The sequence below is a fragment of the Ornithorhynchus anatinus genome, chromosome 10 (assembly GCF_004115215.2).
Source record: "Ornithorhynchus anatinus isolate Pmale09 chromosome 10, mOrnAna1.pri.v4, whole genome shotgun sequence".
In the NCBI taxonomy this organism is placed as follows: Eukaryota; Metazoa; Chordata; class Mammalia; order Monotremata; family Ornithorhynchidae; genus Ornithorhynchus; species Ornithorhynchus anatinus.
In genome coordinates this window covers 46,335,289-46,362,327 of record NC_041737.1, presented here as the reverse complement: position 1 = coordinate 46,362,327, position 27,039 = coordinate 46,335,289, and the positions used below count along the sequence as shown (strand labels likewise).

Sequence of the window (27,039 nt, the reverse complement as noted above, 5' to 3'; positions counted from 1 at the left end):
GGCGGCCCCGCCGCGCTTCTCCTCCCTGCCGGGCCCCGAGCTGGCGCCGCCCTCCCAGACGCCTTCGCGCGCCGGCCCCATGGCAGGACTGACCCTGTTCGTGGGCCGCTTGCCCGCCTCGGCCCGCGGCCCGCAGCTGGAGGACCTGTTCAGCCAGGTGGGCCCGGTCAAGCACTGCTTCGTCGTGACCCACAAAGGTAGGAGGGAATCGGGGAAGGGGACGGGGAGGCGGGGAGCGCCGAGGGCGGCCGCCTCCCCGCACGCTCTTCCCTCAAAACTACAGGCAACGGGTCCGCCAAACTCTCTTGTGCCGGCCTCTCTCACGCGCTGGAAACAGCGCCCGCCACACGGTAATTAAGAATAATAGTGGCATTCGTTAAGCGCTTACTGTGTCTAAGCTCTGGGGGGATCAGGTTGTCCCAAGTGGGGCTCGCTTTAATCTCCATTTTACAGATGAGGGACCTGAGGCCCGGAGGAGTGAAGCGACTTGCCCAAACTCACACAGTTGGCAAGCGGCGGAGCCGGGATTCGAACCCCCGACCTCTGACTCCCAACAAGGGCTCTTTCCACCGAGCCACGCTGCTTCTCAGTAAGCGCTCGGTAATAATATTTATGGTGGTGTTTGTGAAGCGCTTACTGTGTGCCGAGCGCGGGGGGGACACACGAGGTCGTCAGGTTGACCCACGTGGGACTCACAGGCTTAATCCCCATTTTACAGATGAAGGAAGTGAGGCACAGAGAAGTTAAGCGGCGTGCCCAAGGTCACCCAGCGGACAAGTGGCGGAGCCGGGATTAGAACCCACGTCCTTTGACTCCCAAGCCCCTGTTCTTGCCACTAGGCCACACTGCTAGCTCATGGTAGGGAGGGAATGTGTCAACCGACTCGGAGTACAATGGCCTCCCACGCGCTTAGAACAGTGCTCTGCACACAGTAAGGTCTCAGATTCCATTGATTGTTTGGGAACGTATCCAGCAGCGTGGCTCAGTGGAAAGAACCCGGGCTTGGGAGTCAGAGGTCTTGGGTTCGAATTCCGGTTCTGCCGCTTGTCAGCTGTGTGACTGTGGGCAAGTCACAAATTCTCTGTGCCTCAGTTACCTCATCTGTAAAATGGGGATTAACTGTGAGCCTCATGTGGTACAACCTAATTACCCTGTATCTACCCCAGCGCTTAGAACAGTGCTCTGCACATAGTAAGCGCTTAACAAATACCAACATTATTGTCTGCGGCCCTCCTCAGAAATCTCCAGTGGTTGCCCATCTATCGCCATATCAAACGAAAACTCCTCACCATTGGCTTTAGAGCACTCCACCACCTTGCCCCCACCTATTCATTCATTCATTCAATCATATTTATTAAGCGCTTACTGTGTGCAGAGCACTGTACCAAGGGCTTGGGAAAGTACAATACAGCAATAAAGAGCCACCAGTCCTGCCCACCAGAGCTCACTCTTGCCTCACCTCGATTCTCTCCTTCTCCAACCCAGCCCACACACATTGTTCCTCTGGCTATTTCAGAAGCAGTTAACTTGTTTTTCCATGTTTCCCATCCAGGCCAGGGAGCACTGTGTGCTTCCTCTCACAGTGGAGAGGAAGCAGAATTCCCCCAGATCTCTTGACAGACTGGGAGACCTGCGGGCTCATGTGGGACAACCTGATTGCCCTGTATCTACCCCAGCGCTTAGAACAGTGCTATGCATATAGTAAGCGCTTAACACATACCAACATTATTATTATTCCCACCACGATCCCCATCCTGGAGTCCTCAAGCCTAGAAGCAGCCTGGCTTAGTGGAGAACTTCGGGCCTGGGAGGCAAAAGGATCTGGGTTCCAATCCCGGCTCTGCCATGTGTGCTGTGACCTTGGGCAAGCCACTTCACTTCTGTGCTTCACTTGCCTCATCTGTAAAATGGAGATTGAGACTGTGAGCCCCTCATGGGACAGGAACTGTGTCCAACCCAATTTGCTTGTATCCATCCTTCTGCTTTGTACATTGCCTGGCATATAGTAAGCACTTAACAAATACCATTATTAAGATTATTATTATTTGGGAGATGCAGGGCAATGTCTGCATTGCCCCTTGGCATAGGTGGGATTCGGTTACTTGGTAAGAGAGGAGGGTAGAGCCTCTGAGGTCTGTTCCTGTTACTGGTTTAATTGGGCAAGTCATTCCCTCTGACTTGGGGAGAATGCTGACTTCTCAGTGTGGGGAAATGTGTGGGACTGGCCTCAGGTGAAAAGTGGACAGTGCTTACTTGAGCTCAGAATCAATCGTACTAAGTGCTTATTGTTTTCAGGGCACTGTACTATGTGCTTGGGTGAGATCAACACAAGAGAATTACTGACATCTTTCCCTGTGCTCAGTGAGTTTACGGTCTAGAGGATACCAAGGGAATATTTATTCATTCAGTTGTATTAAGCGCTTACTATATGCTGAGTACTGTACTACGCGCCTGGGAAAGTACAATACAACAATAAAGAGTGACAATCCCTGCCCACAACGAGCTCAAAGTCTAGAGGACAAGCTCACAGCTCAGAGATCGCCTGTCTCCATTCCAAGTTCAGAGCACCCCTCTTCTTCAGGGGACCCAGGGTGCCCAAGAGCAGGGAGCATTGACGTGACAGCACCGGGGGTCAGATTAAGGGTCCTGCTGTCTTGAATCAGGGCTGGTCTGGGACAGAGGTAATAGAGGAGTGGAAATGTTTTCACTTTGCTGCTCAGCTATAACTGGTTGCAAGCCAACTAGCTACTCGGGGCCAGGTAGAAGGTAGTAAACACTGTAAGCTACAAAGCCTGCCCAACACAGCTGCTGATGCAGCTTTCACTAACCCCCTCAGGTCTTCCCAGCCCTGAGGATGGCTGCTTCTGAGCGTGAGTCAAACTGGTTCTGAACAACAGACCCGAAAGGGAAAGCCTGCTTTGGGTCTGGCTTCTTCTGCAGGAGTCTGAGTGGCAGGCCCAGCGAGGCCGTTTCCCATTCTGGCATTCCATAATAATAATTATGATACTTGTTAAGTGCTGGGGTAAATACAAATTAATACAAGCTTCACGTGGGGCTCACACTTTTTTCCCATTTTACAGATGAGGTAACTGAAGCACAGAGAATTTAAGTGGTCTGCCCAAGGTCACACAACAGACATGAGGTGGAGCAGAGATCAAAATCCAGGTCCTTCTGACTCTCAGGCCCATGCTCTGTTCACTAGACCACACTGCTTCTCATCTTTGTACACTCAGTTCTCCCAGAACCTGTGTTGTCACTACGTGGTGTGGAGTGTACAGAGCACGTGACCGCAGAATGAGGAATTGTTCTCTGCCTGGCTAGGAGGCGAGGTGCCAGTGGGAGAAATGGGTTGTGCATGTGCCTGGGGCGGGTGCTCCCGCCGCGTGAGAGGAGAACCCACTGCACTGCCACCTGCCACCTAGCAGGGCTCCACTGTCCTCCTAGACTAACTCCCCCCTCCCCGCCCCTTTTCTCTTTCAGGTAGCAAGACATGTCGAGGCTTCGGCTACGTCACCTTCTCCATGCTGGAGGATGCCCAGCGGGCCCTCAAGGAAGTCACGACCTTCGAAGGCTGCAAGATCAACGTGACTGTGGCCAAGAGGAAACAAAGGGACAAAAGAAAGAAAGAAAAGGAGGGTAAGTCAGGAAGTCTCAGGATGCTTCTCTGCACCTTATAAAGGGCTTCGGGCCAGGAGGAGATAGGGGAGCAACAGGAATGGTCAGCGGGGTGGCCATGCTAAAGGTCAGAAGACCTGGATCCTACTCCCGCTCTGCTACATGTCTGCTGTGTGACGAAGACCTGGATCCTAATCCCGCTCTGCTTCATGTCTGCTGGGTGACTTTGGGCAAGTCCCTTCAATTTTCTGTGTCTCAGTTACCACATCTGTAAAATGGGGATTAAGACTGTGAGCCCCATGTGGGACATGCACTGTGTCCAACCTGATTAGCCTGTATGTACCCCAGTGCTTAGTACAGTGCCTGGTGTATAGTAAATGCTTAGCAAATTCCATCAAAAAAAGTCATACCCGACTCACTCGGGTCCAATCCAGCAGATTTAGTGCTGGGAAAAGTGGGAGACAACTCACTACCTGCTCCAGAAAGTAAATAATAATCACAGTGGTGTTTAAGTGTTTCCTCTGTGCCAAGCACTGTACTACGCATTGAGGTAGATTCAGGTTAATCAGGTTGGGCGCAGATCCTGTCCCTGGGGCTCACAGTCCAAATAGGAGGGAGAACAGCTATTGAATCCCCATTTTACAGATGAGGAAAAGGAGATCCAGAGAAGATGACTGACCCAGGTATCACAACAGGGTAGTGCAGAGTTGGTATTAGAACCCAGGTCCGTCTGCTATAAGCACTGGCAGTGGTAGCCTTTTCAGAGGCCTGCCTCGTTTAGAGGACATCGGTGAGGGCACAAGGTTATTTACATCCTCGTAAGGACTCCTGTATATGTCTGCTCAATTTATTTTTTATATTCGTCTTCCCTGTTTTGGAGGGCAACCCCTTGGTGGGCAGGGAACGTGTTACTTTGTTATTCTGTATCTCCCAGGCACCTACTACAGTGCAGTGCATCAAATGGGTGCTCAACAAACACCTCTCTTACTTCTACTACTGTTATTTGAATCTTCCCCCAAGCCATCTATCAAAAGGCCCTGTTTTGGTCTGGGATAAGGGTGTGGAGTTGTATCAGCAGGGGAAGGGGACAGTGCCTTAAGTAGCAGTAGTAACAGCAAAAATATTAAGTGCTTACTATGTGCAGAGTACTGAACTAAGAGCTAGGAGAGAAGGCACAGATGGGAGTTAGACATGGGCCCTGTCTCTTGAGTTAAACGTTCCGAAACTTCTTTCCAGCAGCTTACCAAGTCTTTTCAGTCACTCAGTTTAGCCAGTGGTCCACCTCCGGGCAGATGGAAAGCCCAGTTTCCCTGAGCTACATGGGTAAAGGCTCGGGTAGCCGTAGCTTGAGCTGTGGTCAGTGTTAAGCCATTGGCCTGGAGTGCCAAGACCTGTTTCATTAGTTCAGGAGCGTTGGCTGGGACCCTTCCTCCTCCACCCAGCAGAGGTGGGCTCTCCCTGGGGTGTCCCGTCCCTAGTTCAGCCTGCCTGCTGTCCTTTGCGTCAAGTCGTGTGATTTGGGGCTGCCTCCCAGAGCAGCTGTGTTGATTAATCTGCTCCCTCTTATTTTTCAGACTGTGCAGCGTCCCCAGAGGAAGGGACAAAGCCAGAGCTTAAGCCTAAAAAAGTGAAAGTGGCCGACAAGAAAGCCAGACTGATCATCCGGAACCTGAGTTTTAAGGTGGGTAGGACAACTTCCCAAAGGATGTTTGTCCCCTGGGCTCCCAGGGCACTGAAGGGCACTGGAGCTTTGGGTCACCCCTCCAGAAGTATGCAGTGCAGTGAGAGTGAGTGTGAAGTGCATTGGGAGTTCTGCCTTCCTGAAAACCAGCCCTAAGCAGCCTGATGTCTGATTAGTCAGAAGATGAGACTCTGCCAAGAAGTCCAAGAAGAGTGCCAGATTCCAAGGAGTTCTCCTTGGGATGAATTCCTCAAATCTGTTCTCCACTGCTCCGAGTAAATCAGTCAGTCAATCGGTGGTATTTATTGAGCTCCTCCTGTGAGCAGAGCACTGTATTATGCCTTTGGGAGGGTACAGTGCGAGTTGTTAGACCTGATAAGAAGTTTATCTTAAGAAGTTTATCTTAAGTTCTTAAGAAGCTCTTAAGAAGTTTACAATTTAGTCCCCCTTCCTCCTCCCTGACTCCCACCCTTAGATTCCCTTTTGCCAAGTTTACGGCTTCTCGAATTGGGACCTGCTTGTCCCCGGGGAACCAGACTGTGAGTTCCATGTAGGACAAGGGACTGTGTCCCATCTGATTATCTTGTATCTACCCTTAAAGTCCTTAAGAAATATCACTGAAAAATCCCAAACTAGAAATAAGTTCTATGGACTGGGTGGGACTTGTGGTCTCTCTCTCTTCTCCAATGCCCCTCTTCCCTCTGACTCTCTCAGCATCTCTGTCCTCCCAGTGCTCAGAGGATGACCTGAAGGCCTCATTTGCACAGTTCGGAGCCGTCTTGGAGGTGAACATCCCCAAGAAACCAGGTATGGTTGATTCTTCACTCTATTGGCCTTGTGATTAAATTCCTGCCTCCCACACCTCCATCCTACTTCTCCATTCTCGGCTTGGCACTGTCCAGAAAATAAAGACAAAGCCCTTGATGTTGGGGAATTCGATCTCTCTGAGCACCTCCACTGTTTGAGAGCAGAGACTGGCCGATCGTGGCTAGTAATGGCCGGAGTGGGGGCTCTACAGGCCCTCCCAGAGACACCTCAGCTAGGTCTGTGTTGCCCTCAGAAGGTCCCGGAGCCCCCCTTATGGATTCACTTTGGGCCTGGTTGTGTGAGCTGTAGAGCATTCTGGGACATGAGGGCCTTACTCCTCAGAGCGATTTGAGAGATGGGACCCTCTGTGGAGGAGGGCCAGGGGTGGGCTGGGCAAAATCCTGTTGTTACTCTGCTCCAGTGGGCAGTAGCACGTGTTGTGGAGGGAGCAGAGCTTGTTATAGCCTTGTAAGTTTGTGTGGGGCTTCTAGTACCCCTGTTTTCCTGACGACACTAGAGCCATTTTCTTCAGCTGGGCTTCTTCCTGCTCACCTGGGCCTTGCTCTGCTGAGAGCCTGCAGGCAGGGCGTACACCCAGTGGCCACACCCACTTCCAAAGCCTGAGGCCTACAGTCAACCGATGGGACACTGAGGCTTGACGAGGACAATAGAGTTAGTAGACATACGACCCCCTATCCTCAAGGAGCTTATAGTCTAATGGCATGCTAATTTAAAAAAAATTAGGGGAGGTCTTGGTAGCTGGGCTTTGAACTTCCCAGGGTCCTCTAGCCTCCTATCAGATTTGATTGCGTAGGCTTAGAGCTGAGAGCTTTAGATCCTAAGTCGTTCCTTAATCTACAGCTCCTGGCCCTCCAATATAGATTTTCTGTATGTTGCACTGGGCATAGCATTCTGAACTCTCTAAATGGGAGCACAGTGCTAAAGGAATAGCTGACCGCTTGACCTTTCCCTTTTGTCTAGTTTGGCTCTTCCCTTCCACTTCTACCCTGCTTACCCTCTCTTTCCTTCCCTCCATCAGATGGGAAGATGCGGGGATTTGCTTTTGTTCAGTTCAAGAATCTTTTGGAAGCAGGGAAGGCTCTGAAAGGCATGAACATGAAAGAAATCAAAGGTGAGTCATCCTGCTTCCTCACCCCTCCCCTCCCTGGGGGTATGGACGCAGCCTGGCCTAAGGCCATGTCGTGGCCTGGAACCCTGACTGGGCGCTGGAGTCCAGATTCTCAGGCCTTCCCTGGACAGGCAAGCTCTGTGCCTTCTGGGGTTTTCCAATGATGCTCCAGGAAGCTAGAAGGGTGAGCCATTTCTGGGAAGATTTGGACATCACTCTCCTCCAGCAGACACGGGAAATATCCAAGGCACAAAAAGCACATGGCACCCCTGAAATTCCGAGTGGTTTCTGAATGGAAGTTGGCATACCTGGAGGTTTCAGCCCCTCTCATTTCTTTGCTCTGTCAGGGGCATGTGGATGTTAAACTAAGAGTGGGTGACTGCTATGGGGATAGGGCCTCTTATGGTCAAGGGCTGATGGGCACTTTCAGTAATACTTATTAAATGTCTTCTGTGTGCAGAGCACTGTGCTAAATGCTTGGGGAGAATATAGTGGAGGGAAAAATAGATATCCTGGTGTTGCTAGAGCGGGAAGCTTTCAGGGCATCAGGACGTTGTTGTGGGCTGAAACGGGCCCATTGTGGGGTGAAGGGAGGGACAGGGGAGTTGCCCCCCGGCTGGCTGAGCTGGCACCTCACCTTCTACATCATTGACTGCACAGCTCTGTCTGGGGGTTGGCGGGGTGGGGCGGAAAGGCCTTGGACTAAGGGCCACTAATGGTCCTCCTATCTCCCACAGGGCGGACAGTGGCTGTGGACTGGGCAGTGGCCAAGGATAAATACAGCGCTACCCAGGCTGCCCATGCTGCAGGTAGGGCCACGGAGGGTCTTCTGCCGTCCCTGGGGGAGGTGGGGTGGAGAGGCTGCCGGTCCCCAGGGTCAGAGGGCAGAACCCAGCCGGGAGGCCCCAGTTGTCTATGCTGAGGATCGGGGTGGCCATGGGCACCGGGGACTCAGCAGGATTCAGAAAGTGGCTGTGGCACTTTGGGGAGAGAAACGGCCACTGTGACTCTGCTAACTCAGAAGCAAGACCCAAGGCCCACAGGTGACAGGGTTGGCTCTGAGGCGGACGGTTGGTGGAGTTGAGCCGGGCAGATGTGTGTATTTGTGAGGGTGGCGGGGGGAAAGTGAGAGAGATTGTGAGAGAGAGATTGAGAGACTGAGATTGAGATTGAGGTCATCTGGGCTGCCCTCCTCCGAGGCTGCTCGTGAGCATTCTCTCCCTGTGAGCTGGGAGGAAGCTGCTGGGCTACCAGTTCCTAAGCCCTCAGCTTCAGGGCCCCCTGCCTCAGGGAGTGAAGCTGCTGGTCTGAATGGCCACTTGGTCTCGCTAGGCTGGAGCAGGAGCTTCACCTCGGCCACAGTCAAGTGGGGCTGCTCTTCCCATCCCCTCATCTCCATCTCTGAGAATTGGGTCCAGACAGTTGGAGGGAGGAGGCCCAGGGACTCATCCCAAGAGGAAGAGAGAGATCTGAGGGGCAAGTCCCCCCCTCCTGGCCGTTAGGACTGGTAAAGGTGTCAAAAATGGGGGACTCCTGGGGCTGGGGTCCAGCCAGGGCTGGGGGTCTGTTGATTTGGCCTCATCTGGCAGAGCAGACGTCTCACTTTCCATGTGGGAATCTCACCTCCCTGTGAAGGCCAGGGGAGCAAGAACCCCCCACCTCCCATACAGGAGGAAGCAGCAGAAGAGGTTGGCATTCACGAGGACCATGAGGAGGAGGAGGGAGATGATGAAGACGACGAGGAGGGAGATGATGACGAAGATGAAGATGAGGAAGAGGACCCAAAATCCCAAACAACCAAGCCAAACGGATCCCAGAGGAGGTGAGCGGCAGATCTGGCCCGAGATTTGGAGGCAGCGTCTGGTTTGAAGCCTCCTACGTTGTCTGACACCAGAGATTGAACTTGGTTAAGGGCTGTGAACCCGGGCTTGGGAGCAAAGTGAACTTCTCCTTCGGGGCCGAGGGGACAGACCTGTATGTGACCCCAATCTTTAATTTCTGATCCTCAGTGTAGTAGACGGTAAGCTCCTTGTGGAGAGGGGCCCTGACTGTTTTTTAAAATGAGCCCCGAGCTCCTAACACAGCGTTGGACACTCGAGTGATGTTTGTTGACTGCTTTTTCAGGCCTGTGAAGAGAGCAGCAGCTGCCGGTGCAGATAGCAGTGACGAAGAGGAGTCCGAGGAGGAGGGTGACTCGGAAGAGGAAGATAGTGAGGATGGAGAATTGGAACAGGAAGAAACAGACTCAGATGGAGAAGATGAAGGTTTGTCCAGAGTCCAATTTGGATTAAAGAAAAGATCTGAGCCTCAGCTACTTAAAAGGGAGCCAGCAGCCCAATTTAATTGACTCTCCCCTCCCCAGTGCTTGTATCGTTATCAATGGTATCTATTGTGTGCAGAGCATTGTACTAAGTGCTTATCCCCTTGATTCTATTTATATCCCCTTGATTCTATTTATATCCCCTTGATTCTATTTATATCCCCTTGATTCTATTTACATCCCCTTGATTCTATTTATATCCCCTTGATTCTATTTATTGCTATTGTTCTTGTCTGTCCGTCTCCCCCGATTAGACTGTAAGCCTGTCAAAGGGCAGGGACTGTATCTGTTACCGATTTGTACATTCCAAGCGCTTAGTACAGTGCTCTGCACATAGCGCTCAATAAATACTATTGAATGAATGAATGAATGCTTGGGAGAGTACAGTACAACAAGAGTTGATAGACACGCTCCCTGCCCACAGCAGTCTTAGACTCCAGAGGGAGAGACCAGCATTAGTATAAATTAGTATTTTAAAGCCTGGACCACTTTGTGTCCCGTTCCCTTCCTCTTCCTTCCGTTACTTCCCCATTGGGTCCATCTTTAAGCAGTTGGAATGAGAGTGTGTTTAGTGGGATTGGAGGCCTTGATCGAATCCCAGGTGGAAAGCCCTCTGTCCGATCGTCCAGCTTGAGGGAATTGTTAAATTTAGGAGACAGTGGGATGGCATCAGCTCAACTGGACTGTTAATAATGGGATCCCTGTAGTCCCAAAGGATATAGACAGACCCGCCCGAGAGCCTCTGTCAGAACAGCAAACGTTACCCTGGAAAGCCGCAGCCACCCGTCTCTGCCTGCATCCGACGTGTTTGGGGCATGCCTGAAGCAGGTGGCTTCGCCTCAGGGTCCCAGAGGCAAAGCAGGATCAGGGCAGGTAGGGTCAGAAACAGGGTGCTCGATAACTATTCCCCAGTACCTAGGTTGGGTTTAGCTGGAGAGGGGATTTCAGTTGGAACAGCAGTCCTGAGGCACTTTTGACTTCCTCCAGGATGCAGTCTGCTGGCATGCTGGCTTGGGTGGTTCCCGAGATATCTATCAGTTGGCCCCTGTGCTTCTGGGAGGGAATGGTGCAGGGAGAAAGGCTGGGTCCAGGACCGAGTGTGTTCGTGTGTGTGCCTGGAGTAAGCTGCCCCACCAGAGCGACAGAGTACCTGGGCTCACTTCCTCTTGGCCTTCACTGCAGATGTAGACATTCCCAAAAAGAAGAAGAGGAAGCTATCGTCGGACGTGAACGAGGGGAAAACTGTTTTCATCAGGTGGGCTTTCCCCTCAGGCTGGAGCGTTGGGGCTCAGAGTGGGGGCTGGCGAAGGAAACCTCTCCCACCCTGAGATCCAAGGAACATGCTAAACCAGGAAGGAGGCATGAGACTTTCGCCTTGTATGACCCAGCAGAGACTTGACAGAGTCTTAGACTCACCCCTCCTTGAACCATGTGGGTGCCCCCCGGCTCTGACTCTTCTCTGTGAAAATGCTACAAAATGTTCTCGGTTTTCCAATTCCTTTCAAGTTGAGTCGACGGGGCCGGAAGGCCCCTCGACCTGGAAGAGGGCAAACAATCTTGTGCATTGAGGCCAGGGGGTACCCCCTGTTGGATTGTCTTGGAGAAAAATAGTCCTGGAGTGTTAAGCAAATTACTCTTCCCGCATAGATCTGAACTAGAGGGCTAAGACATTGGAAGCTATTTTGCTTTTTCTTTTACATGCTTTCAAGAAATTCAGAAATCTACTCTTCCATATTTTCTGTTGGGAAAGAATGGGCTTTTGATTTAAATACCTCTGGGTGGTGGAGCACACTTGACCATGAGTCCTGGAAGACCCAGCCTCTTGTTTGCCTGGTAGCTGCCATGTCCCCATAAGCCTCAAATCTGCTCTCTCTGGGGCCAAGCCCTTTTGCCCCCCCCCCCCCCCCCCCATGATAACCCCTGGTTACCCCTCTACAGGAACCTGTCCTTTGACTCGGAGGAGGAAGATCTCGGGGAGCTGCTCGAGCAGTTTGGGGAACTGAAGTATGTCCGTGTGGTTTTGCACCACGATACCGAGCATTCTAAAGGTAACCACCACCCAGGAGTCTCGTGTTCTTCATGCTCCTGAAGGCATGGACTCTGCCAGGGCCAAAGAGACACCTATCCCATCTCGTCTCAGCCTGGCCCACCCCCAGCCAACGAGGGGGTCACACTGGCCCCACACCCACTTCTTCTCTGGTGGGGGCCAGCTCGATTTCCTCCCGAGTGGGTGAGGAGGGAGATATGGGCATGCTGACACAAGAGAGTCGAGACATGTGCATGTGGTTATTAGGTCACCTCAGTGGGTGGGTGCCATGGGAGAGGAGCTGCCCGGGGCACGCAAGGCCACATCAAGGGCTTTGGGAGCCTGTGGGGCAGTGCCTGGTAGGTCTCTTGGGGCGGCAAAGCCCTTTATCTTTGGTCTCAAGGATTTCCACTAGTTGTCTCCCTCTTACTTATATGTTCTCTTTTTCTGCTGCACCTCAGCTCTCACTGTTCTCACTCAAACTAGCCCTCTAACAGTGTACCTCACTCGTGGCTCTTCTATCTTGGAGCAAGCCATGGTTCATGCCTTTTCCTCTGCATGGAGCCCTCCGCCCCACCCCCCCAAAGTTGACCAGATCACATCCTTCCCCACCTTCAAAGCCCTTTTAAAAATCTAGCTCGCTCCCCCCCCCCCCCCCCCGCTCTTTCTCCCTATCAGCCATCTTTGCCCTCAAGGGTGTCTGGTCATTATAGTTTTATTTGCTGGCTTTTGTTTTTACCATCTGTGCACAAATTCCCCTGCACTCAATTCTCCCACAAAGCACGTGTTCACTTGGCATTTTGGATAGAAAGTTGTCAGGGAATTAGAAACCGTCCTTGTGACTATGGCCAACTGTCTGACCGGATAGGGTCCGTGGACGTGTTGTCGGATGAAGTGCCTGTGCTCACGCTCACGAGCACCGGTCAGGGTGGGCGAACTCTAGCACCCATTCTCCTTAACCCTGGGTTTCTCAAGAACGTAACCGCCGCGCTACAGGAGAACCAAGTGAATTGCATGCTGGGCCCTTGTGTCCGCTTCCCTCCCCCAGTAGATTGACACTTCTGGAGGTCTGTGCCTGGTCCTTTCGCTTCTGTTGGTCTGTGCCTGGTCCTTTCACTTCTGTTGTACATTCCCAAGCGTTAATACCATGCCCTGACACTCATTTGAGACAGTGCTAATCAATGGTATTAATGGGGGTGGGTGGCGAAGGAATCCTGGCTTCTCTCCCCTTGGGCCCTGGTAGGGTTGCTTGTTGACGTGGCTGCCTAAGGCAGCTGGTAACTAAGATTTCACTCAGCGTGTGCGCTCTCCCCCCCCCCCCCCATCTCTCTCTTCGTCTCTCCATCTCTCTCCCCAGGCTGTGCTTTCGCCCAGTTCTTGACTCAAGAAGCCACCCAGAAATGCCTGGAAGCTGCCAGGGAGGATGCGACGGTGAGGCAGGAATTTGCTTGAGTTTGTAACAGGTGCCATAGTGCCTCTTCGTGGCAGCAGCTATGGACTGCACTCTTAGCGGGCTCAGGGTACTAACTCACTTCGAGTGAGCTGGTTACTAGGGGTACAGCCTCGCAGGGAGGAACTAAACAGTTGCCCAGCTAGTGTCTGCCCTGTAGACTTCACGCCAGACCCCCCATAGGTAATTAGACAGAATTGTCATAGTCCTGACAGTCCTAAAGTATCACCGACCCCTGGCTACATTTGGTCCCAGGCTAGGTTTCCAGCTTCTTGTTCACACTCCTTTTTTTTTTTTTTTGGTTTGTTCGTTTTTTGAAATAATATTTGTTAAGTGCTTACAATATGCCAGGCACCATACTAAGCACGGGAGTAGATACAAGTTGGACACAGTCCTTGTCCCCCATAGGGCTCACAGTCTTCATCCCCATTTTACCGATGAGGTAACCAAGGCACAGAGAAGTGGGGTGAATTGCCCCCCTGGTCAAACAGCAGACAAATGGCGGAGCTGGAATTAGAACCTAGGTCCCTCGGGCTCCCAGGCCCGTGTTCTATTCACTAGGCCACACTGCTTCTCAATTCTCATGACCTCATCAGGGCTTTGCCCTGAGGGAAACGGGTCTCCCCCAGCGCAACTCTCTAGTTTTCTCCCACCCTGGGGCGTCCCTCCGAACCCACAATCATTTGCTTTCAGAAAAATGGATTTTGTTGTTTTTCATGCAGGATGGAGGGCTGAAACTGGATGGCCGGAGGCTCAAAGTGGACCTGGCGGTGAGCCGGGACGATGCTGAAAAACTGCGCAGCAAGAAGGTGAAGAAACCGACGGGAACCCGGAACCTATACCTGGCCAGAGAAGGCTGTGAGTTGGGGTGGGGAGGGGGCGGGGCCTCAGCTCACCGAGAGTGGGATCTCACCCATAGTGGGCATTCAAGCCCTCCCAAGGGTTGGCCAGCAGCAGGAGTCTCACTGGGTTGAAGGACGACCACTGAGCACTTGTTACAACAAACAGCCCTGCTGTGGGTCCAGTGGAAAGAGCACTACCTTGGGAATTAGGAGATCTGGATTCAAACCCTGGTTCTGTCAGTAGCTGACCAACACGGGAGAAGACTGTGCATGCACTTCAGTGTGCTGCATCCCTGCCCTCCTTCCCACCTGCTGCACTCCATGCCCAGGTGGGGACGAGAAAGTGCGCATGACCCCATGCCAACTGCTGATACTGTTATTAATTCCTTTGCTTATGCTCTTGGGCCTGTGGCCTCAGGACTGAGGTTTGACCTGGTGGGAGACATCATTGTTAAAATGAGTATTTTTTATGGGATTTATACACCCTCAAATCGAGGTTGATCACAGTAGCCGCAACGTAGGTCACACTGAAGACCCTGGGACTTGGAAAATTTCAAGTGCCCAACCCACATCTTTCAGCAGAGTAATAGGCATTTCAGCAGGCAGAGCCAGCCGATTCTCAACGAGATGCTAATTTTCCAAGACTGCAGATTGAATGGTTTATTCTCCCCCAACCTCTTTCTGCCTGCCTTTTAGCCATTTCCCTTTTTAGTTCCTCTGTCCAAGAGGAGGCAGGAGAGGTGAAATTCTCAGTGGTCTCTGCTTCCATCTTGTAGTTTTGGTAAAGGGATGGGTCAGGGAGGAGGAAGAGGAGGTTAGAGCCGAAAACTAAAATGGGATTTGGGGTTTAGCCGTGGATTTCCATTATCGATGGAGACCGGAGTTTGGACAGTGGTTTCTGTGGAAAATGGAAATCTACAAGTAATCTTCAAATCCCATTTTAGAGTCAAAAACTCTTCTTGAGTGCTCACTTTTAAGATGCCTTCCAATCAAATTGTGACTGTCCATTCTAGAGAAAAATTGGCTATAAATGCAAAACGTTTTTCAGCCTAGAATTTTTGTAACCGCGTTCTTCTGTCTAGTCATACAGGCTTGTTTGTATCACTTTCTTTGACTGTTGTCCAGTCAGGAAATTTTTGTGGCTCTGGGTGTGTGGCTAACTACCAAGGACTAATCAATCAATCATTCAATCATTCAGTGGTATTTATTGAGTGTTACTTTGTGCAGAGCACTGTACTAAGCACTTGGGAAAACAGTACAGTGTAGTTGATCCACACAATTACTGCCCTCAAGGAGCTGACAGTCTACAGAGGGAGAGAGAGACATTAAAATAAATTACAGGTAGGGGAAATAATAGAGTATAAGGACACGAACAGAAGTGCTGTGGGACTGGGTGAGTCCTTCCTTCCTTGTCTGAATGGGGCCCCTAGCTCAGAATCTTTTGGAGAAGTCAGCCTAGCTAATGGGTAGGATATGCTGCTTTGGTCCGGGACTCTTCTTCTGGCACTTTTCATAAGCATGAACTTCCCCATGTGAAAGCAGCAACCCCAGGGCTGTGAGGGTCCGGTGAGCTCAGGGCCCGGACAGTCCCGGATCTTGTCCTCGGCCTCCTCGCCTCCCAGCCAATCCGGCCTCATATGCATTGGCTTGTGCAGCTCAGGTCACATGGATCCTGTGGTTCATTGCCATCAGTGAGGCCTAGTGGAAAGAGCCCAGGCCCAGGAGTTTGAAGGCCTGGGTTCTAATCCTAGCTCAGCCACTTGCCTGCTGTGTGACCTGGGCAAATCACTGAAGTTCTTATGTGCCTCAGTTTCCCCATCTTTAAAATACCTGTTCACCCTTTTACTTACACTAGGAGCCCCGTATGGGACAGGGTCTCTGTCTGACCTATCTTGTATCTGCCCAGAGCTCAGCACAGTGCCCGGCACAGAGGAGGGGCTTAGTAAACACCACAATTATGATTTATTTCTGCAGTGATCCGCGCTGGGACAAAAGCTGCTGAGGGTCTGAGTGCCACCGATCTTGCCAAGAGAACGCGGGTGAGTGTGCCAGAGCCAGGCAAAGCCCTTTACTTCATCATTTCTACTGTCCCTTCCACTGTCATTTATTAAGACGGAGCTCCCCGCGGGCAGGGAACGTGTCTACCACCTCTCTTGTACTCTCCCAAGTGTTTAGTACAGTGTTCTGCATGCAGGAAGTTCTCAGTAAATACCATTAAGAACTTGCTCTGTACAAAACGCTCTTCTTAGGAGTGGAGAGAATTACAGGGAAATTCTCTCACAAGTGCTCTCTGTCCCACAGTTGAAGTCAGGGATGATAGGCAGTTAGAAAAAAGGTGTCAGCAGCAAAGACAAATTCATCAGTCAGTCAGTTGCATTTATTGAGCACTTACTGTGTGCAGAGCACTGTTCTAAGTGCCTGGGAGAGTTCAACACAACAGTATAACAGACACATTGTTTGCCCTACTCAAAAATATCAGGATTGAACAAAGATCAGTTCTGGAATATTTGGAAAATCCCCAGATCCCTCATGCCTCCAGAAGCCTCCATCACAAACTGCAGTCAGTCAGTCATATTTAGTGAACACTTACTGTGTGTAGAGCACTCTGCTAAGCACTTGGGAGGGTACAGTTCAACAGAGCTGGTAGATAGGTTCCCTGCGCACAACAAGCTTGCAGATGTGTTTCTTGCCTAAAAGGAGCTTACACCAGGCCATTTACTGGCCCTCTTTTTCTCTTTCTTTCTTGGGTGACTTGCAAATACCCCATCGCTGTTGCTTCCCAAGAGCACGAGTCATGTTTGGTGGAAGGGTGGTTTGCACAAACAGTTGTTCCCTAAAGAGCTGCTGCCCAGAAGGCCAGAACTAGAGAAGCATGGCCTAACGGATAGAGCCCGGGCCTGGGAGTCAGAAGCACCTGGGTTTTAGTCCTGCCTCTGCCACTTGTCTGCTGTGTGACCTTGGCAAGTGACTTCCCTTCTCTGTGCCTCAGCTACCTCATTTGTAAAATGGAGATTAAGACTGTGAGCCCCTCGTGGTACATGGACTGTGTCCACTGTGATTATCTTGTGTCTACCTCAGGTCTTAGCACAGTGCTTGGCACATAGAAAACGCTTAACAAGTAGCATATAAGAAAAGACTCCTGGGAGAAGCCTCTTGTGCAGGCCTCAATTGCTGTCGAGCGATAGCCATAATGTGTGGGATCATAAGGTGGCCACAGCTTCTCCTCTCTTAGAATTCCCGTCCTTTTGAAACGAGACTCACCCAGGCTGGCTTGGAATTGAGCCCACAAATGCAACCGTTACCCAAACTGTCATTGAACAAAACCATGAAATTAATGAACATGTCGACTAAAGGAACCACGACACCTTTGCTGGGAACCAGCCGTGTCGCTTCTGACAGCATTTCTGGTGACGGGCTGCTGAGCCCCCTTTGCCAGGTCCCCCAGGAACGCTGCCAAGAAGGTGTGAGAGCCAGGGCTGGCACTGTTGTTCTCTACTTCCCCGCTGGTCAGCTTGAAACCCCAGGATAATAATAATAATAAAAATAATTTTGGTACTTAAGTGCTTACTATGTGTCAAGCACTAGTCTGAGCGGTGGGGTGGATACAAATTAATCAGGTTGGATACAATCCCTGTCCCACATTGAGCTCACACACTTAATCCCTATTTCACAGATGAGGTAGCCGAGGCCCAGAGAAGTCACTTGCCCAAGGTGACACAGCAGACGTGGCAGAGCCAGGATCGGAAGCCAGGTCCTTTTGACTCCCGGGCCTGGGCTCGATCCGCTAAGCCACGCTGCTTCAGTTGTCCTGTAATGTTGGGGGGCCCGGCTGTTGACGAACTCCCCCCACGTCAAGGAAAGTGCTTGTTTTATCACGCACTTACACTTTGACCCCTCCTGCCTGTCGTCACTTGCACAGGCCCGAGCACTGCCTAGATGGGTGCATGTTGTTGGAAGACCCTCTCAGTCCCCCCTGCAACACTCTCTGCCAAACGTGGTGTTAAAACGAGCGTCACTCCCCACCCTGCCCCGCCCTCCATGTCATGGGTCTAGCTTGAGGCAGTGGTGAGCGGGTCACCGGGCTGGGGGTGGGGGGAGTGGAGACCGGGCTCCTCTGCCCCCTCAACTCAAGGGCCAGACCCGCTCTAGCTGGGTGCAGGGCCTCCCTCCCTCCCACCCGCCAGCTGCTTGAGCTGAAGAGACTTTTTTTTTTCATCCTTCCAGTTTGAGGAGCTGAAGTACCAGAAACTAAAGGACCAGAACATCTTTATCTCCAGGACCAGGCTCTGCCTCCACAATCTCCCGAAGGCGGTGGATGACCAACAGCTCCGGAAGCTGCTGCTCAGGGCGGCTGGCGGGGGCCGGGCTGTGCGCATCAAGGAGGTGAGAGCGCTTTTCACCCCTGGTGGCCCGCTCAGCCCCATGCAGCGGGCAGTAAAGCAGAGCCCGGCTAGAGGGGGATATCACCGGGCTTGAGTCTTCATCGTGCAAGGGTTAGGCTGGCAGTTCCCCGATCTCTTGGGGATTTCTTTGGGCATCAAACTCAGTTGGGCCTCAGGGATGGTTCCCTCTGCCCTGATAGGGTTCTCCAGAATTCACCCAGTTCTACCGTAGTTTTCAGGGTGGGTCTTGGCTAGAACGTGAGTAGGAAATTGGGAAACGCTGTCCCAGCATCGTGACTCTCTTTGGGCTCGGCGTGCCGTCGGGATCAAGGCTCTGCTTGTGTGCACGTAGTTGGGGACCAGGTCAGTGCCGTGGGGCTAGTTTTCCTTAATGGGAGGGTTTCCTGGAGGGCAGTCCTCACTCTCTAGAACCGAATGCATTGGTTTTTGTCCCCGGCAGCGTAATCTGCAGTTGGCCCTTTGCCGAGAGGATTTTACTACCGGCCTTGCTGCTCCCTCGCAGTTAGGATCTCATTCAGTCAGTCCATCAGTTTGCTTCGTGCTTATTCCAGAGAAGGACCTTGCCGTCCAAGGGGAGAAGAGAAGTGTGGGGTGTCTCAACCAACTGAGCTAGAAAATCATGTAGAAGACTTGGTTACCCCAGCGTCTCCAGCCTTGACTTTATTGTTTGGAGAAGCCACGTGGCTTAAAAGGTGTTGGGGACCAGCCCTCATTATCAGCTCCTCCTAAATGCCCTTGAGTGGCCAAGTAGCCCCCTTCTTTTGGCACAGAAGTTGCTGAACAAGGAGATTTTAGCTGACTCAGGGTCTGAGCTCATGAAGGCGGGTAGGGAGGGGCATGGAGGGGGACTTTTCCCCATTCTCTTCTCTCATGGACTCCGTGGGCCACTCCTGGAGTCTGGCAAGCCCTTCCCCAATTCTTCTCCTCTCTGGGTATTCCTTCAAAGACCTCCTTCTCTGAACCCAAGAGAAGCCCCGAGAGCCATTAGCTCCCTTTCCAGCTCCCGGGAGGTCATACTATGCAGTCTAAGACCTCTAATACAGCGAAGACACCCATTGCAGCTATTATAAGTAGCTGGTGTCTGTCCTCTCCTTACCATCAGCACCCCATTGCCTGTACGGAAAGCAGCATGGAAAGACCACAGGCCTGGGAGCCAGAGGGCCTGGGTTCTAATTTCAGCCATGCCACTTAACTGCTTGTGACCTTGTGCAAATCACTTCACTTTTCTTTGCCTAGGTTTCCTCACATTTAAAATGAGGATTTTATATCTGGTCTCCCTCCTACTTAGACTGTGAGTCCCATGTTGGGTAATGACTGTGTCAAATCTATCTTGCTACCCCAGCGCTTAGTACAGTGCTTGGCACATAGGAAGCGCTCAAGAAATACCACAATTATTATTAGTTATCAGTATTATTGCAGTGTCCTACATATCCTTATTTGTGTGTCCATTTAGAATGTCGCCTCCCAGAAGGGCAAGCCCTCGTGTGTTTGTAAAAGGTTAAAACAGGGTGGTCTAGTGTTTGCAGGATTGGAGGGTGGTTTCAAGATTCTGGATTCCTGTGGCTCGGAGAATCCGTGGGAGCGGTCGGGGTGCCTATTTGAAGGCACATCTCTTCCAAGAGGCCTTCCTTGACTAAGCCCTCATTTCTTCTTTTCCCACTCCCTTCTGCATCGCCTTGGTTTGCTCCCTTCATTCAACCCTCCCTCAGGCCAACAGCACTTATGTACATATCCATAATTTGATTTATATGTCTCCCCCTCTAGACTGTGAGCTCGTTGTGGGCAGAGAATGTCTCTACCAACTCTTCTATTGTTCCTCTCCCAAGCGCTTAGAACAGTGCTCTGCACACAGGAAGCACTCAATAAATATGATTGACTGGTGCCAGAGGACTTGCTGGAATCAGGGAGGTACCGGAAGCCGGCTCTTCTGCCCCCTCCCGACCCCGTGTTTTATCTCCTTATTTTCCTCCACAGTGTCGGGTGATGAGGGACCTGAAGGGCGCCACAGGGAATCACAAGGCTCAGTCTCTCGGTTACGCCTTTGTAGAGTTCCAGGAGCACGAGCACGCACTGGCAGCCCTGCGCTACACCAACAACAACCCAGAAATCTTTGGGCCCCAGAAGGTAAGGGGCTTCTCCCGGGGGTGGGTTCTGCCTGCACCCTTTTGTGGCAGAAAGGGGACGTGGGTTCTCGGGCCCTGTGGGTGGCCGGAATCACCAAACTATTACTGAAAGGGAGCAGGGGCTGGTTGGATGGCCTTCCCAGAATCTAGTGGCCGGGTCCGGAATGGCTGGACTTCTGAGAGTTACAGATTTTAAGCCGCTCCCCTTTATAATGGTGGTTGTCTTCCAGTGTGTTTGGGAGAGGATCCTTCAGTGGAAGTGGTGGAGAGGCTTAGAATAGCAACTCTTACCAGAAAAGTAGCATACTTAGAAGAGAGTGCACAATTGTCTAAGCCAGAAAGCCAACAGACTTCCCTAATCAATGGTATTTATTGAGCACGTACTCTGTGCAGAGCACTGTATTAAGCACCTGGGAGAGTAGAATACACCACAATGAGCTCAATCTGTCTTGGCCGGATACCTGTGTTTGGGTTGGGTAGCACTGGGTGCTGGGATCATGGGCTGGGAAGCACTGCTCGAAATCATGAGTCGGAGCGTGTACCCCAAGTGGCTGTCCAGCTGGCTCTCCCTGAGTTAGTGCCTGCAACTTAGTCCCTAGAGGGACTGTGTGATCCAGAGAAAAGGTATCACACCACTTCCAGAGGACTCGACTACAGCGGAGCGTCTTGGATGTGGCCACACGTTGACCCCTCCCCCAACCTCTGGCTGAGACAGAAACAGGGATCCGCACCTTTTTCTCTGGAGCACTAAAAGAGAGCAGTTATTCTCTCTCTGGCTGAGTCTGGTCCTTGGGATGGGGGGGTAGGTCTGTGGAGGAAATCAAAAAGTCCTCCTGCCAACTTGCCAGTCCCCAAAACCATGTACCCACCTCGAGGGAGAGCTGGGTGCTCTTTGGTAAGTTTGTCCTCCTCAAAGGCCAGGGTTAGGCTTCCTCAGCTGGCCAAGGAACCAACTCCCCAGGCTTTAGGTCCTCTTCTGGATTGTTTAGCTCCCACCCTCGAGAGGAGGCCACTCAGGCAGCCTTGAGGTGGGCTGAAGCCCTGGTGAAATAACACCCTGCCTTCCTCCACCATTCCATCAAGGGGTGGCAGTGAACTTGCCAGTGCCTTGCTGCCTTCCTCTTCTGCCCCAGAGAATAGTCGCAGTCTCTCATCACCTTTCCTTGGCACTCGGGTGGAGGGGCGGGGGACAGGACAGGGTGGAGCGAGGTTGACCAGGTGGGAGAGGTAGACATGGTTGTTCCATCAGCGGCATATTGGGGATGAACTAACTCCAGAATGAGCCCAAAGTACCCACCCTGAAAAGGTTTTGAGTTTGTGGCTTAATGTGTCCAGTTGAATTTGACTCCTGCCTTTTGGAATCCCTCTGATGCAGAGACCGATAGTGGAGTTCTCCCTGGAAGATAGCCGGAAACTGAAAGTGAAGGAGATGCGGGCAGCACGCAACCTGGTATGGATCTCAGCAGCTCTTCGGTCTCCTCTTGATTTAAAGATAGTTGATTTAAAGACTCGGCATTCATGGGCTCTTGCCTGGCTGGGGCTCAGGATCCCTCTCAAATGAAAATGGTGATTTTGGAGTGGTTGGATTTCCTTTACCCGCATGGCCCCTCTCCCCTGTTAGCACAGATCCCCGAGAGTTGGCTCTGTTGGAGGCCTGGAGCCCACTTGGAAGTGCTCAGAGAATGGGACAAGCATCTCAGACCTTCTCCCATGTGGGGGGAATCACATCTCCATTCCTTGGGGTAATCCCAGGTGTTAATGACCAATGAAGCAGTGTAGCCTAGTGGATAGAGCACGGGCCTGGGAGGCAGAAGGATTTGGATTCTAATCCTGGCTCCGCCACTTATCTGCTGTATGACCTTGGACAAGTCACTTCACTTCTCTTTGTCTGTTACCGCATCTGTAAATGTACCCAACCTCTCTTGCATCTACCCCAGCGCTTAGTACAGTGCTTTTCACATAGTAAATGCTTAACAAAGACCGTAAAAAAAGAATTTGAGTATTTGCCCTCGCCTCTGAGCCTTTTCCCAGCATTTGAAAGCGGACGGACTGTTTATCTTGACATCTTCACGTCCGTGTGCCGGTGGGCAGGAGAGGGAGGTGGGGAAGGCACCCCCAGGGCACCTTGGAAAAGCCAAGATCTGAACGTTTGTCTACGGGGCATAGGGGACTTGGCAAGGATGTGACTGCAGATGGTTCAGTCCCAGAGAGCGCATGTGAAACGAGTTGGATTTGCTTTGAGGAGCCGTGCTCAGGGCTTCAGAAAAGGCCCACTTTCCAAAATCTGGCCCGAGATCTATGGAGTTTGGAAGCCCTGTCTTAGCGCTGACTCTCCTACCTAGCATTAGGCCCCATCACTCGTTACCCAGCATCTGATCATTTGCTGGTTCTAGTGACCCCGCACTGGTGGGGTCATTCATTCATTCATTCATTCAATAGTATTTATTGAGCGCTTACTATGTGCAGAGCACTGTACTAAGCGCTTGGGATGAACAAGTCGGCAACAGATAGAGACAGTCCCTGCCGTTTGACGGGCTTACAGTCTAATCGGGGGAGACGGACAGACAAGAACAATGGCGCTAAACAGCGTCAAGGGGAAGAACGTCTCGTAAAAACAATGGCAACTAAATAGAATCAAGGCGATGTACAATTCATTAACAAAATAAATAGGGTAACGAAAATATATACAGTTGAGGGTCGATGGCCTTCACTAGCTCTTGCAGTTACAGCCCTCTTGACGACAATTTTGAGAATGTAGACGGGACCTGTATTTGCCAAGAGACCAGGTTGAAACTTCTGTATAGGTATCTAGGTGGTAATCCGGATTTGACAATGGAAGTGACAGTCTGTCAGCCTTAGGTGTGTCAACTTTCCATCGAGGGGTGAACCTGGGGATGGGCAGAGTAGGAGGTAAATACAGGGGAAAAGGGGGAGGAAGGAAAGAGGGGATTTATCCTCCAATCCCAAGCCGTCACCCCCGCCTTTTGCCACTCCACCCCTTCTTCCGCCAGCCAAGCGACGATGGCTACGGCCACGGCCTGGACGGGGCCCCTGGGCACGGGTGGTGGTAGCAGACGGCAGCGATTCCGAGCTTGTCGGGGGGGCAGAGGCTGTGCGAACCAGCCCTAGGGGATTTAACCAGCTACTGTAATCCGTGAAGCTCCAACACCTACCAGATCCACAGAGGAGGCTGGGGTGAGAGGAGCCTCTGACCGGGCCACGAAACTTGGGTATTGGGTCGAGTTGGGGAATCGTCGGCCCGCCCGTGTCAGGCAGCAGCAGGAGCGGGTATTATTGTCAGCTCCATTTCTGGCACCTTCTCAGCTCCGAGGGTTGGGGTGGGGCTGGCTTCGGCTTCCCATCCCACCGAGAAAGCCATAGGTGACCCTCTGTGACCCTTTCCTCTGACCTAGTGGCGTCAGGGCTCCTTTGGCCAGCCTCTCTTCCTCCATTGGAATCCTAGAACATCCTTCCTTCACCTTGATTTCAACAAGAGAGGATGGAGTGATGAGAAGGCGCAGTTCTTTGTGCTTTAATCCTCTGAGGGAGCTGTAGTGTGTGCAGAGGGTCCGTCATCCCCTTCCTATCTGTGACTGCTGGGAAAGACTTGGGCTTTTGCTCTTCTTGTCTCCCCCTTCCAGTTCTCAGCTATTTTTTAGGATTTCTTCTGGGTCTATCCATCCACCTTTCAGAAGAACCCCGATGATTTTTTTTCCTTTTTTTAAATATTTCTGGTATTCGTACAGCTCTTACTATGTGCCAGACATGGTACCAAATGCCAGGGTAGGTGCAAGGTAATCAGGGTAGACATAGTTCCTATCTCTCATGTGATTCCAAGTCTTAATCCCCATTTTACAGATGAGGAAACTGAGCTACAAAGAAGTGAAGTGACTCACCCAAGGTCACACAGCAGACATGTGGCAGAGCCGGGGTCAGGACCCACGTCCTTCTGAATCCCAGGCCCGTGTTCTATTCACTAGGCCGTGCAGCTCACTCTTGGAATCCATTTTCCTTCTGGGCAGGCTTTGAGCCAACACATCTTGCATAGGAAGCATGGGGGAAATCTCTGATGTCCTTTTTTTGTGTCTGCAGCAAAAAAAGAAATCCAAACCAGCAGCAGATGCATCCCTGAAGGAGCAGCGGAATCCTGGGAAAGGCAAATGGCAGAAGGCCCCTGGGAAACACACCAAGGGGCCCAATACTCCGTCCCCCAACGCTCCCTCATCAGGGCCCAAAGGAGCGGCACAATCCACTTCCTGGGCAGGTTTTCAGACCAAGCCAGAGGTGGAGCAGGTGGAACTGCCAGATGGGAAGAAGCGGAGAAAAGTTCTGATGCGCCCCTCACACCGAGGGCCGAAAATCAGGTGGGAAGGAGCTCAGGGGGCGTTTGCAAGAGGCTAACCTCTTCTCTGCAGGCAGCCAAAGTTTGCCCGAAGGCCATTTGAATAGTTTTTGACCCTCCAAGCACTAGCTGGCTTTTCCATCGTTTACCTTGTGGGGTTCAGTTCAAAGGAATCCCCAGGCATTTGTCATTCAGGTCTAAAAAGGTTGAAAAAAATCAAGCCTTACCCTGACCATTGCAGGTTTGTAGGGGTGGGCCCTTGTGAGATGGGATTCCTGGGTTTGGTGATCCCTGACTTTGTTCCACGCCTTCTGCGCAGTGGTGTTGAGAGTTTCCAAGCCCATTGGGAAAAGCCCATAGACTCTCCTCACGGTGCTTCAGTATTGACTGGACCCTGCTGGCTCAGATTTCCCCTCTAATTCATGAAATGGACCTTAGAAAGGGTAGAGTCACAAGTGGTGTTTGAAACATGAGGCATCAGATAAAGGACACAAGATACAGCTGGAGCAAAAAGTTCAACCCTTCTGAGGTGAGAGAGAGAAAGGTGCACTTTTACAAGACAGAAGCAGCATAGCCAAGTGTGTAGAGCACGAGCTTGGGAGTCAGAAGGATTTAGGTTCTAATTTCAACTCCTCCACTTGTCTGCGGTGTGATTTTGGGCAAGTCTGTGTGCTTCAGTTCTCTGATATGTTAAACGGGGATTAAGACGGTGAGCCCCATGTGGGACATGGACTGTGTCCAACCTGATTAGCTTTTATCTACCCCGTACTTAGTACAATGCCTAGCATAAAGCACCTAACAATTACTATCCAAAGGAAAAATAAAGACGAGTGGTAGGGATGCAGAGATGACTGCAGGTTTTTGGTTCGATTCCCACTGCTTGGACTAGCTCTGTAAAGCGTCAAAAAAAAGAAGACGTGTCGCTAAGTGACTCTAGCTAGTAGGAGGTAGATTCCTGGCCTACTCTCCGGGGCCACCGAGAAGGGAGCGTGATGTAGAGATGGCTTGTTATACTCTCCCAGGTGCTTAGTACAGTGATCTGCACACAATAAGTGCTCAGATTGACTGATTCTGACATTTGTGATTGTGATATTTGTTGCTGAATTGTACTTTCCAAGTGCTTAGTACAGTGCTTTGCACACAGTAAGCGCTCAGTAAATACAATTGAATTAATGAATGATTCCAGGTTACGGGACAAAGGCAAGATGAAACCCCTTCCTCCCAAAAACCCCCAGAAGAACCAGCGGCAGCAGGAAAAACAGAGGGCAAAGAAACAGAGAGCACTGCCCTCCCAGGTGAGAAAAATGGAATTGGCTGCTTCCAGGGCACAGCCCCTCTTTAATGGGTGGCTGGGGGGGGTGGGGAACGGGGGTTTTGGTGGCTCAGGCCCTGAGCACGGAGCAGGGGACGTCCTGACTGCTCCTCTGAGGAGAAGAGTCCGTGATTTCTTCACCCAGTGCCGGGGGATTCCTTTCTATTAGGCTGGGTTGGAAGGGAGGGGAGTGAAGGTTCCATGATGAATCAGGCCTTGCTGAGATATAGTCACCACTGTTTTTGAGTTTGCCCCATGCAGACCCTTCTCCCCTACTGGACATTGATTACTGCCAAAACCACTTTCTGGGAAGCTGCAGATATAGTTCGGTGGGTAGTCCAGGAAGACGATGAGATTTGGGCATTTAGATTCATTTTTCTCTCCACTGTCCGTTCTCCATCTACTGTAGGTGCCGAGGAGAAAGGCCAAGGGTAACCAATCAGAAGCCCGTTTCAACCAGCTGGTGGAGCAGTACAAGCAGAAAATATTAGGGAACCCAAAGGCGGCCCTGGGAAAGAAGAGCAAGTGGTTCGACAGCTAACTCCCCGAGCGGAGAGGATTGTGCCCACCCATTTTCAAGCTTCGTGTCCCGATGCTCAGTGTAGAGACCTTTTGCATCTTTCCCGTCGGGGGAAAAAAATGACTGCGACGGGACCATGTCGAAGGGGCCCCTTTGCCAAGCTTCCCTTCGCCTGCCACATTGCCTTGAGTTGGGCAGTCCTGAACTTCAGCCCCGCTCGCTCGGTCTGGTCGGGCAGTCCCAGAGCAAAAGTCAGGAGGACTCCGATGCTTCATGTATTAATTATCCCCAGGGCTAGTGGGGCTGTCAGTTGAGTCCGGTTTTAGTCTTGTTTCTTGAGTAGAAACCACTGTAAAAACTGTGCTTAGAGGCTGATTTTTCAGAGGTGCACTTTGATAAACATCCTGTTTCAAGAAAAGCACCTTTGGCTTTTGTTTTAAAGACCACAGTATCTCGCATGCTCATCTCA

General features: G+C 51.5%; 1 protein-coding gene across 1 annotated transcript; it reads left to right on the top strand.

The window, feature by feature from the left end:
- On the top strand, window positions 1-27,039 carry RBM28 (RNA binding motif protein 28). Its single transcript, XM_029073664.2, has 19 exons — window positions 1-197; window positions 3,481-3,636; window positions 5,190-5,296; window positions 6,028-6,103; window positions 7,143-7,235; window positions 7,970-8,041; window positions 8,868-9,054; window positions 9,357-9,496; window positions 10,735-10,807; window positions 11,491-11,600; window positions 12,936-13,009; window positions 13,751-13,886; window positions 15,845-15,909; window positions 18,095-18,253; window positions 20,248-20,397; window positions 21,772-21,846; window positions 24,489-24,760; window positions 25,925-26,033; window positions 26,460-27,039. The coding sequence occupies exons 1-19, from the start codon at window positions 80-82 to the stop codon at window positions 26,589-26,591; spliced, it is 2,304 nt and encodes a 767-aa protein (XP_028929497.2). The 5' UTR covers window positions 1-79; the 3' UTR covers window positions 26,592-27,039.

What these genes read in the sequence shown, in the direction of transcription:
- RBM28 (XM_029073664.2), top strand. Translation starts at nt 80, where the DNA reads ATGGCAGGACTGACCCTGTTCGTGGGCCGCTTGCCCGCCTCGGCCCGC. An exon ending in GAACATGAAAGAAATCAAAG is followed by an intron (nt 7,236 to 7,969) that starts GTGAGTCATCCT and finishes TATCTCCCACAG; the next exon opens with GGCGGACAGTGGCTGTGGAC. An exon ending in TGCGGGCAGCACGCAACCTG is followed by an intron (nt 21,847 to 24,488) that starts GTATGGATCTCA and finishes TTGTGTCTGCAG; the next exon opens with CAAAAAAAGAAATCCAAACC.